Raw genomic sequence first — 12,806 nt, 5'->3', positions numbered from 1 at the left:
ATCACGGCAGTCTGTGCTCTCCTGCCGCCCGCCTTGCGTGCTCTCTACCGCGCTGAGGCTCCCTCGCGCCCCTTCTGTTTTGCTTCCAAATTGTGATCTGGGACATTAGCACTTAATCCAAGTTGTAACCTTGGAGTCCTCTCTAAGAAATGAAGAAGGGGCAAAGCTACCTTGATGCAGAGGAGAGAGAGAAAACAGCCTTTACTGAGCTCCTCCTACACCCCATCTCTCATCTCAAAGGCTAAGCAGGGTCGGGTCTGAATAGTACTTGGATGGGAGTTTCTGCTACACACCAGGCACTGGCTGGCCATTTTATAAATGGAGAATCACTTTTAAAGTTTCTCAATATACCCATTCTTTTCCAGTCTAATTGTTCAGATTCTTTTCACTTCATATTCACAGTACTGCTACCTTCCTCTCCAAACCCATTCTGTATAGAACACTGCCAGATCGTACTAAAATTTTATTTACAGATCTGGGGGTGGTGGTACACACTTGTAATCCTAGAACTTTGGAGGCTGAGACAGGAGGATCACAGCTTCAAGGCCAGTCTCAGCAATTTGGTGAGGCCCTCAGCAACTTAGTGAGACCCTGTTTCAAAGTAAAAAGGGAGCCAGGCATGGTGGCACATGCTTGTAATCCCAGTGCTTGAGACAGGAGGACTGCACAGGTTCGAAGCCAGCCTCATCTACTTAGTGAGCTGTCAGCAACTTAGTGAGACCCTGTTTTCAAATAAAATATAAAATAGGTCTGAGAGTGTAGCTCGGAGGTAGAAAGCCCCTGGGTTCCACCTTCAGTACCAAAAAAAAAAAAAAAAAGTAAAAAGAATAAAACTGGAGCCAGGCATGGTGGCACATGCTTGTAATCCCAGCATTCAGGAGGCTGAGGCCAGAGGATCACAGTTTGTGGACAGCTTCAGATACTTATCGAGGCCCTTCGCAACTCAGTGAGAGCATCTCAAAAAATAAAAATACTAAGTGGGGTGTGGTGGTGCATGCTTGTAATCCCAGCATTTGGAAGGCTGAAAACAGGAGGATCGAGGTTTAAGGCCAGCCTCAGCTACCACGTAGTGAGGCCCTTCACAACTCAGTGAGACCCTGTTTCAAAATAAAGAATAAAAAACAGGGCTGGAGTGTAGCTCTGAGGTAGAAAGCCCCTGGGTTTCATCCCCAGTACTGCAATAAATAAATATAAAAAGACTTTAAAAATAGGGCTGGATGTATAGCTTAGAGGTAGAATGTCCCTGGGTTTAATCCCCAGTACCACCAAAAAATAAAAAATAAAAAAAATAAAATAAATAGGGCAGTTTAGCTTGGAGGTAGGATGCCCTGGGTTCAATCCCCAGTGTCGCAATAAATAAATAAATAAATAAATAAATAAATAAATAAATAAATAATAGGGCTAAGGGTGTAGTTCAGAGGTAGAACACCTCTGGGTTCAATCTCCAGTACCACAATCAATCAATAAGTAAAATTTTATTCATAGCACATCAATTTCCTACTGAGAGCAGTGACATGCCTTATGCTCCTATCTGCCCAGTGACTGGCCCATAACTCGAGTGTCTGCTTAAAATCACCCCATGATTCTCCACCAACCTATGTGTACTGAAAGTGACAGAATTTAAGGTGTTGTTGAACAAGCAGAATACATGTAAAAAAAGTCAAAGGCAACTCAAACACCCCTAAGATAAAAATAGAACCTCTCTGTAAGACATTTTACAATTCCAACGCCACCCAAAGCAACCTCCTTCTTTCTTTTTTAATGGTGCTGGATATTGAACCCAAAGGCATTCTACCTTCGAACTACACCCCTCCAGCCTGATTTTATTTATTTGGAAACTGGTTGATGAGAGTCTCACTAATCGCCGAGGCCGTCCTGGAACCTGCGATCCTCCTGTCTCAGCCTCCCGGTTACAGGCCTGCACCACCACACCCAGTTAGCCCTCTTTTCTTTAGGAAGTAAAGGCTCTGAAATGAGAATACCTGGGGGCTCGAGCCTTAGCTCCCAACCTCTGGCTACCTACCTTCTCCACCTTCCATCTCCTCCTCTACAAAAGTTCAACGTGGTCTGTGCTCAAGCTCTGCCTCCTCCCTGACTATTCAAGCCCAAAGCCATTCTACAAAGGTCAGCGGAAAGGCCACTTCCACGCAAACGTTTACTGGATGATCTCAGCCCCTTCTTCCTCCACTCACTTGGTTTACAAAAGCTCTTCAGCACCAAGTCTGAAGTTCTCATTTGAACTTTTACCTGCAATCAAACTTTACTTAGCCTTGTCTAATTATTCCTCCTGTATGCCCTTCCCCCACCAGCATCCCACTCACTGCCTCGGGTGGTCACCAGTGGCACAATATTACTATTATCATTATTATCACTTCTATTTTGGTTCTGGGGACTGAATCCAGGGACATTCTACCTCTGAGCTACATCCCCAACTCGTTTAATTTTTTACTTCTAAACAGGGTCTCATTAAGTAGCCGAGGGTCTCATTAAGTTCTGAGGCTACCCTCAAACCTATGATCCCACTGTCTCAGTCTCAAGTATTGGGATTACAGGTGTGTAGCACTGCAATGGGCCGATACAACAATATCAATATCAACATCGTTACTACCACCATTTCCTGAACACAGAGGAGTCAGGCAATGTGCTAAGTATTTTACATATTTTTCTGTCTTTACCCTAATTTCACAGTTGAAGAGACCACACCCTAAGCTAAGTTCTTATACAAAAACTAGTGAGATAAGGCAGAGTAAGAGGGGTAGCTCAAACTCGGCGACCTCAACACCCATTCTATATTTCTGTGCCATACTGTTCAGTCGTTACTTTAGTATCCGGGCATGAAGTCTTCTCTCCTGAACGCAAGCTATTAACAATAACAAAAACCTGTATTTTCTTGTCACTTCCAGAATAACTCTCCTCTAATAAGGGAGATATATTCAACAGACTGAAGTCTTTACATAACTCATACAATCCTCCCATCAACGCTCTGAGATAGTAGTAATTATTATTGGTAATTTACAAATTAAACAGGCACAGAGAGTAAATACAACTCGCCTCAAGTTGTAGAGTTGCTAGATGCTGAATTCAGAAGTGAAATGGTACCTGTTATAAAGTACTTCATTTACTGACTCATTCTCAACCACTTTTTCTTCTATACTTGAAGGGCTGAGGATACAGAAGTGAAAAAAAAAAAAAAAAGGAAACACCCCAGCTTTCAAGGTTTTTTTGGTTTTGCTGTTAGTACTAGGAATTGAACCCAGGGGCATGCTACCCCCCAGCTACCCCCCCCCAGCCCTTTTTATTTTGAAACAGGGTCTAAGTTGCTAACACTGACCTCCACTCTCATTCCCCCTCCCAAGTACCATTTCAGGAAGTTACAATCTTCTTTCCCAATATTTTCACTCAAGGACACAATCTTTTTTTTTTTTTTTTGGTGGTACTGGGGTTCCTGGAAGCCCTTCTACCTCCGGGCTACACTTCTAGTCCTATTTTTACATTTTTATTTGGAAACTGGGTCTCCTAAGCCAGCGCGCGAGACTGGCTTCGAACCTGCGCGATCCTCCTGTCTCTGCCTCCCAAGCGCGGGGATTACAAGCGTGCGCCACCACGCCCGGCCAAGACACAATCTTAAATACCCTAAAATTCCCATACAAAAGAATCAACTCTAGATAATAAAAATGAATATGGAAGAAAGACCATGAGACTCAAAGCCAGAAGACCTGGCTTTAATTCTCAACTTTGTCACCCACTGGTCACGTAACCCGGAGCAAATGCCTTTACCTGTTAAGAGGACGATTGATGAGATGTTTTAAGCTGTGCCCCTAACACGGTGCGGACACTTAGTAGATAGAGCTCAAAAAAGGAGTTTCCCTCTCTCCCCTCCTGTGCCCCCCACAATGATACATTGACTTCATAATAATTGTCGCCCCTAAGCACATGTTTAAAGACTACCCTAAGGTGGGGGTGGGGGGAGGAGGAGGTGATAGGGAGAGCACCAAGAGTTGTGTGCATGTATTATTTTTCTGATACCCTGTACCCTAATATAATGTAAAATTACAATACACCAAAAAATACATAAAAAGATTACCCGGAGTGACACTGAGGCCTAAAAAGTGACCAAACTCTTAACTCTCTTGGGCAATCCTCATTCCATACCATCATCACGGTCTCCAATTCCAGGCCCGACTGCTCTGACTCAGATACAGGCGGCACAGGTCGGGAACGACAGCCATTCGCCGCGGGGCCCGGCGCCGTCTGTGAAGTGCTCCGGGTGACCTTCCTCCCCCGGCACCTGGCTTCGGGGGGAGCCACGAGGCCTCCTGGGCGGCCGGGGTGGCCACAGGCCCAAGCCCAGGCTGCACGCGCCGCGCTCCTCCACCGGCCCCCCGACGCCATCTCCGGGGCCTGCACCGCCGCCCCGACGGCCGCCCGGGCCCGCGTCCCCGCCCCGCCGCGGCCCGGCCCCGCACCACTCCCGCGGCCCGGGCGGCCTGCGGGGCTCGCGGAGCCCTCACCTATCTTCACCACCGCGTCCGCCAGGCACCGGTCCCACTTCCTGCCGAGGTCGGACTCCGACATGTTCCCCGCCCGCCGCTCCGGCTGTCCTGACCGCCGGCCCCGGCGCCCCGGCTCCGCCAAGTCTCGCGAGAGCTCGGCCGCGGGCGCGGGCCCGGAAGGCCGGCGCCCCAGATATCGCGAGACGTGCCGGCTGCTTCCGGCCTGCCGGCTGCTTCCGGTTGGTCGTCCAGGTGATGGGAAGCTGGGCGGCCCGAGGTGACCCTGACCTTGGAGCCGCGCCGCTCGGCGGGCGTCCCGCGCCGGGTCCAGAAGGCCTTCCCGACCTGGCCCTGGGGGTGTCCGGGCCCGGGAGGGACGCCCTGCTGTAGCCCTGCCTTCACTCTCTCCCGCGATCCACTCGCCCATTGATGGCGGTGGAGTCCGCCCCCGCGGCTCACACACACTTACTGCTCCGGCCAAGATCGCCGGCTGCCAAGCCAAGCCAGCGTCGCCTTCCTGACCCCTACACAGCATTGGAACCAACTGCTCCCTCCCATTCATTTGACTTCCATGACAACACCCTGTCCTGCCAGCTGTCTAAAGGGTGTTGGTTCTCAAGTTTCCATCAGTCTTTTTGCACTGAATGTAGCCTCCCTGAGTAATGGCGACTGTGTGTGTGTGTGTGAGATACTGGGAGTTGAACCCAAAGGCAGTCTACCTCCAAGCTACACCCCCAGGACTTTAATTTTTGATGTTGAAACAGGGGCTTGCTAAATTGCCAAGGCTGACCTCGAGCCTGTCATCCTCCTGTCTCAGCCTCCCAAGTGCTGGAATTACAGACATGGGCTACTAACACCAAGCCAACTGCTGCTGAATAATAGCTCCAAATTAAATGTCTACCTCAAGCTTCCTGTTCATATGAATGCGTGCGTGTGTGTGTGTGTACATATACATACATATTCAGTGTACTAGTGTCCCTATTGATTTCAGTCTTCTCCATTTACATTCTTCATCCTTCCAACAAATATAAGTTTGACCAAGTTATTTCTTTAGTTAGAAGCTATCAGTAAGTATGCAGGATATATCTAAGTTCCAATGCTACATTCCTTCTAGGAAGTCTACTCTGATAGAGCTTAAAGCTGCATCCCACCATCACTAGAATTTACCCCCACTCCATAGAATTCTCTACCTAGTATTGACATACCTTGTTATAAATTACTGGAAATTAAACCCAAGGGCATTCTACCCCTGGCTACACTAACCAGCCCAATCATTTCTTTTCTTTTCTTTTAAACAGTATCTTATTAAGTTGTTGACACTGTCCTCAAACCTCTTGGTTCAGGTTGGAAGGCTGATCCTCCTGTCTCAGGTTTCCAAGTATGGGATTATAGGGGCAAACCATCGCACCCCAGTAGAGCTTCCCCTTCTTCATCTACATCTCCATATTTTTTGTTCAGAGCACAATGGCTTGGGTAGTAGAATCCTCAGTGAAATATTTGTTGAACTGAATTGAATGGATGTAAAAATGAATGAATGTATAAATGAATGGCTGAATTAATAAAGAGCCGGGCTTGGTGGCGCACGCTTGTAATCCCCGCGCTTGGGAGGCTGAGACAGGAGGATCGCGCAGGTTCGAAGCCAGCCTCAGTTGGCTTAAGAGACCCTGTTTCCAAATAAAATATAAAATAGGTCTGGGAGTGCAGCCCGGAGGTAGAAGGCCTCTGCTTCCATCCCCAATACCACCAAAAAAAAAAAAAAAAAAAAAGAAAAGAAAGAAAGAAAGAAAGAAAAAGAGAAAGAACATAATTAGAAAGAGAAAAAACGTTCTTGTTTTGGAAAAACTCTAACATTTATGTTGAAAAAGAAAAGGGAAATTAGACACTAAATAACCTATAATATGAGCCAGGCATGGTGGCACACACCTGTAATCCCAGTATTTGGGAGGCTGAGACAGGAGGATCACAAGCTTGAGGACAGCCTCAGCAAGTTGAGAGACTCTTATTAACCCCTGTTTCAAAAGGGAAAAACATAGGCCGGTGTGTGTGTATGGAGGGTGTCTTAGAGGCAGAATGCCTCAGGGCTCAATCTTCAATAACACAGAAAAATCAAATAACTTATGATGTGTCACAGAGAGCACCCAGCACCTTCTATAACTTTGCTTCAAGTTGAAATTAGAAGCTTCGTTTTCACAGATTTGGAAACTGAGTGTGGAGAGGTTAGGTAAGGTAGAAGATACACAAGGCTCTGCACTGTATACATTTAGAAGCAGACAGAGGCATCTTTATTGGATTCAAGAGACTTGTAAACTTTAATAGGATGTAGAGAACACATTACGAAAACAACGGAGGCAGATAGTAGGGTCCTGGAGCCGGGCTGTCTAGGTGCAGCCCCAGCTCTGCCACCTCCCACCTGTGTATCTTATTTTCTTTCCGGCATTCCTTCCCCAAAGCAGTGTTTGGTTCACTGCTGTATCCCCAGCACTAGAACGTTACCTGACAATAGTGTTTGCTTGGTGAATATTTGTCGGCTGAATAAAAAAAAAAAAAGTCCGCCGGGCGTGGTGGCGCACGCTTGTCATCCCCGCGCTTGGGAGGCGGAGACAGGAGGATCGCGCAGGTTCGAAGCCAGCCGAGCGCGCTGGCTTAGGAGACCCTGTTTCCAAATAAAATTGTAAAAAAAAATAGGTCTGGGAGTGTAGCCTGGAGGTAGAAGGGCTTCCAGCAACCCCAGTACCACCAAAAAAAAAAAAAAAAGAAAGTCCGAGGTTTTGTGATTCTTCAAGAATAAAAACCAACCCAAGCAGAAAACTAAAAATTACCAATACAGCTGGGCGTGGTGGCGCACACTTGCAATCCCCGCGCTTGAGAGGCGGAGACAGGTTTGAAGCCAGCCTCGCTGGCTTAAGAGACCCTGTTTCCAAATAAAAAACATAAAAAAAATAGGTCTGGGAGTATAGCCCGGAGGTAGAAGGGTTTCCAGGAACCCCAGTACCACCAAAAAATAAAAATAAAAAAATTTAGCAATACAGCCAGGTTTGGAGACATGTGCCCAGAATTCCAATACTTGGGAGGCTAAGACAGGAGAATCACAGGTTTAAGGCCAGCCTCAGCAATTTAGTGAGGCCCTTAGCAACTTAGCAAGACCTTGTTACAAAATACAAAATAAAATAGGACTGGGAGTATAGCTCAGAGGTAGAGCACCACTGGGTTCAATCCCCAGTACCACAGACAGACAAAAAGCAATATAGCTGGGGTGTGGTGGCTCACGCCTGTAATTTCAGTACTTGGGATACAGAGACAGGAAAATTGTAGGTTCAAGGCCAGCATCAGCAACTTAATGAGACCCTGTTTCAAAAATAAAAACAATCCCTGCGCTTGGAAGGCTGAGACAGGAGGATCGCACAGGTTCGAAGCCAGCCTCAGCTACTTAGTGAGGCTTTCAGAAACTTAGTGAGACCCTGTTTCCAAATAAAATATTAAAAAGGTCTGGGAGTATAGCCTGGAGGTAGAAAGCCTCTGGGTTCCACCCCCAGTACCACCAATAATTAAAAATTTAAAAATAAAATAAAAATAAAAATAAAAACAAAGCCAGGCGTGGTGGCACACGCCTGTAATCCCCGTGCTTGGGAGGCAGAGACAGGAGGATCACTCAGGTTCGAAGCCAGCCGTACGCGCTGGCTTAGGAGACCCTGTTTCCAAATAAAAATGTAAAAATTGGTCTGGGAGTGTAGCCCAGAGGTAGAAGGGCTTCCAGGAACCCCAGTACCACAAAAATAAATAAATAAATAAATAAATAAATAAATAAATAAATAAATACAAAGGGTACTGGGGTGTAGCTCAGAGGTAAAATACCCCTTGGCTCAATATCCAGTACCAAAAAACAAAATCCAGCATTACATACATTAGAAACTTAGTTACATTGAAAATGATTGAAGCCGGGCATGGTGGCGCAGGCTTGTAATCCCTGTGCTTGGAAGGCTGAGACAGGAGGATCGCACAGGTTCGAAGCCAGCCTCGGCTGGTTTAAGAGACCCTGTTTCCAAATAAAAAATATAAAATAGGTCTGGGAGTGTAGCCCAGAGGCAGAAGGCCCCTGGGTTCCATCCCCAGTACCACCAAAAAAAAAAAAAAAAAAAAAAAGAAAGAAAAAGAAAATGATTAAAAATAGGTTTCTCAATGCTGAAGCTACACACATGGACAAGATAAAAGTTTGAAAGAACTTTGTGCTCTTGAGTTGGAATTGAAAGTGTCATTATGAGCTCGGTGTCTGATTTGTTTGTTTGTTTATGGCATTGGGGATGGAACCCAGGGGCATTCTACCTCTGAGCTACACCCTCAGTCCTGTTTTATTTATTTACTTGCTTAATTATTTACCATACTGGGGATGGAACCCAGGGCCATTCTACCTCTGAGAGACACCCCCAGTCCTGTTTTTTATTTATTTTGAAACAGGGTCTCACTGAGTTGCAAAGGGCCTCACTAAATAGCTGAGGCTGGCTTCAAACCTGCACAATCCTCCTGTCTCAGCCTCCCAAATGCTGGGATTACAAGTGTGGGCTAACCAGGCCCGGCTTTATTTTTTTATATTGAAACAGAGTCTCACTAATTTGCAAAGGGCCTTGTGTTGCTGAGGCTAGTCTCAAACCTTTGATCCTCCCGTCTCAGCCTCCCAAGTACTGGGATTACAAGCATGCGCCACCATACCCGGCTTTATGTTGGTATTTAAAATAGGATGATGGTATTTAATATAATAGACATTGATATAGAAGAGGGGCTGGGAGATAGCTCAGTGATAGAGGGCTTGCCCAGCAAGGGCAAGGCCCTGAGTTTTATTCCCAGGACCCCACCCCCACCCCAGCACACACACACATACATGCATGCGTGTGTGAATGTACATACACAACCTGAAAGCCAATGACACACCAGTAACGATGAGCAAGCCTAGGTCTTGGCTTTTAAAAACCATTGTCTGCTAAACGGACCAGGGCTTCTTGAAGAAATGACTGAGACTCCAGGGCGGGCACAGGAACTCACAAGATGAGCCTGGAAATAGGGAAGTCCTCAAAGGAAGAGAGTGACAGGTCAAAATGTTGGAATAGCTCCCAATGGCCTTAAAGGGGTGCTAAGGAGTGCTGGGCTCCCAATGGGAACTTGTGGAAGTCATTACTGTGTCATCATTAGCCTACTGTCCATTGTCTCGCCCGAGTTTCACCAAGAGAAGTTTGCATTTCAGAGTAAAATCAAACTCTTGTAATAAAATAATGTCATGGAAGGAGTCAGGACTCTTATATACTGGATTGAAGAAAAAGAAAATAGTGAAAACTATCACACACGTAGTCTAGATTTAGTCTCTACTGACTTCATCAACTAAACATAAACCCTTTGTTCAGTTTACTAGGGCGTAAAGCCGGCTTCATTAACAAGGCAGATTAGACCATTTTATAGTACAGCACCTGCAGAAGTAAAGGCCTTTTAGATGCCAGCAATTCTTTTCATAGTTTCTCTTTGATTAAAAGCGAATTCCTTTCTTAAAGGCAGAGTCACACTTTTTGTTTCTTATCTTCTTTCTCTGAGACGCGTCCTAGAATATTTTGCCCCTTCAGGAATGTGTCCAGAATCAAAAAGCTACCACATGGCTGCTTTCTTTGGTCCCAAAGTCCAGATGACACCACACACACACACACACACACACACACACACACTCTCTCTCTCTCTCTCTCTCTCTCTCTCTCTACCTGTGTGCACGTGTAAAATATAATGGGCACGCACAAAAGTGCTAACAACATAAACACAGCTTAACAAGTGGCCGTAAAATGAAGACGATGGCATCTCCGAAGCCTCCTCCCTGTGCCCTGTGAATCTCACTTTTATTTTATTCACTTCTTGCTTTTCACTAAGCGTGACTACTTGATTATACATCCTTAAACAATGCAGTTTAATTTTGCTTGGCTTGGAAGCTACTGTGAATGGACTCAAATGTCTCTATTCTATGGTATTTGGTTTCTTTTCCTCATTATGCTGCTTTAAGATTCAGCCAAGGCAGGAGTGGGGGCATCACCTGTAATCCCAGCCCTTGGGAAGCTGAGACAGGAGGATCACAGGTCTGAGGACACCCTTGGCGAGTAGTGAGACTCTCATCAACCTAGGGAGATCTTGTTTCAAAATAGAAATAAAACAGAGTTGGGAGTGCATCTCAGAGGTAGACTGCTCCTGGGTTTAATCCACAGTGCCAGTGACACACACACACACACACACACACACACACCACGAGAGTTATTCATGTTGTATTTAACGAGTTCATTCTGCTTTATTTCTATATAGTATTTCATTATATTCTGTTGATGGTTTGTTTACTTTTCATGGATATTTGGGTTGTTTCTACTTCTGGACTATTGCCAAAGTGTCCTCTTTTTTTTTTTTTTTTTTTTTTCCAGTACCGGGGATGGAACCCAGGGACACTCTTCCGCTGAGCTACACCTCCAGCCCTATATTTGATATTTCATTCTTTAGTTTGAAACAGGGTCTCAGTGAGTTGCAAAGTAGCTGGGACTGTCCACAAACCACGATCCTCCTGTCACAGCCTCCCAAATGCTGGGATTATAAGCATGTGCCACCACACCAGGAGCCTCATTCTTATATATCTATCCTGATGCAAACTTTTATTTGCATATATTTTTATCAGATAAATAAAAAAGGAGGACAATAGGGCACATATATCATTAGCTTTACTAACATTGCTAAACTTTTCCCCAAAATGATTATTTTAGTTTCTTCCTCACCGACAATCATTGTATGACCACATGAACATTCTGGTTTCTCCATATCCTCACCAGCCATATAGGAAAAAACATTCTCTCTCTCTCTCTCTCTCTCTCTCTCTCTCTCTCTCTCTCTCTCTCTCTCTCTCTCTTTACAATTCTGGGGGTTGAACCCAGGGGTATTCTACTCTAAGCTGCACCTCTAGCCCCCTTTCTAAATTATTATTTTGAAACAGTGTCTCACTAAATTACCTCTTGCTGGCCTCAATCCTGTGATACTCCTGGCTCAGTCGCTTAAGTGCTAGGATTACAGGGGTGCAGCATTGCACCCAGTTAAGCGTTAACTTTAATGACAACTTAATATTTTTTACCAGTCTACTAGATTAGTAGTGGTATCTCATTGGGGCAGCCCTGGATCTCCACCTCATTAAACTATTAGATTACATGCTCAAAATGTATAATGGTCGGGTGTGAAGGTGCACGCTAGCTTATAATCCTAGCATTCAGGAGGCTGAGACCGGAGGATTGCTGTTCGTGGACAGCCTCAGCTACTTAGAGAGGCTCTTTGCAACTCAGTGAGACCCTGTTTGAAAAATAAAAAGACTAAGCCGGGCGTGGTGGCGCACGCTTGTAATCCCAGTACTTGGGAGGCTGAGACAGGAGGATCGCAGTTCGAGGACAGACTCAGCTACTTATGCCCTCTGCAACTTAGTGAGACCCTTTTTCAAAATAAAGAATAAAAAATAGGGCAGGGGGTGTAGCTCGGTGGTTGATTTCCCTGGGTTCCATCCCCAGACCCGGAAAATAAATAAATAAATAAATAAATAATAAAATATTGGGCTGGGGGTGGTGTAGCTTACAGATAGAATGCTCCTGGGTTCCATCCCCAGTACCGCAAATAAAAATAAATAAACTAAAAAATATGGCTGGGTGTGTAGTTCAGAGGTACAGTGCTCCTAGGTTTCATCCCCATTACCACAAATATATATATATATATATATATATATATATATAGTCATATATTTTACATATATATAATGGACATATAATTGGAGTGAGAAATTCCAGCTAAGCCAAAGGGTCCCTGAAAAAGGAGAAACAAAGATGCCAGAGAGACATTTGTGGTACTTGGTATTAAACCCAGAGGAATTCTACCTCTGAGCTACACTCCCAACTTCTTTTTTTATTTATTTTTTATTTTTTATTTTTGGAAAAATGGTCTCTGTCTCAGTGCTGAGAGCCGTGTTAGGTTGCTGAGGCTGCTGCCTGCGCACCTGTGATTCTCCTGTCTCAGCCTCCCAAGTACTGGGATCACAGGTGTGTGCCACCACGCCTGGCATTGATAGAAACATTTGGCTGGCATAATGTGCTAACTTGAAGCAGGGGTAGGTACTGGGCTGAATAATGTCCTCTAAATGTTTTTTCCCCAGAATGCCACAACTTGACCTCATGTAGATTAGAAAGATGTTATAAAGATGTAAATAGTTAAGATTAGATGGCTCAATATCAAGTACTATTAACTAGCCATTGATTATTATTAGTTATTTCTTCCGCA

At 45.1% G+C, this 12,806-nt stretch overlaps 1 protein-coding gene and 1 pseudogene across 2 annotated transcripts in view; one reads left to right on the top strand and one right to left on the bottom strand.

Annotated features, from left to right (window-relative positions):
- The window catches only part of MICOS10 (mitochondrial contact site and cristae organizing system subunit 10), a gene marked incomplete at both ends in the record, with an annotated part of 37,386 nt that extends 32,811 nt beyond the window's left edge, over positions 1-4,575 (bottom strand). The window contains one exon of the mRNA XM_080691332.1: positions 4,512-4,575. Coding sequence (XP_080547458.1) covers positions 4,512-4,575 — 64 coding nt within the window. The remainder of the gene's footprint in view (positions 1-4,511) is intronic.
- Positions 4,574-12,806, top strand: part of LOC308259989 (PHD finger protein 10-like) — a 32,472-nt pseudogene continuing 24,239 nt past the window's right edge. The window contains exon 1 of the transcript in view: positions 4,574-4,770. The product of the transcript in view is annotated as a PHD finger protein 10-like (transcript). The remainder of the gene's footprint in view (positions 4,771-12,806) is intronic.

Source organism: Muscardinus avellanarius (genome assembly GCF_963383645.1).
Source record: "Muscardinus avellanarius genome assembly, chromosome: 3".
Taxonomy (NCBI): Eukaryota; Metazoa; Chordata; class Mammalia; order Rodentia; family Gliridae; genus Muscardinus; species Muscardinus avellanarius.
The sequence above is the reverse complement of the archived record's forward strand: the minus strand, read 5'-3'. Positions and strand labels throughout refer to the sequence as shown.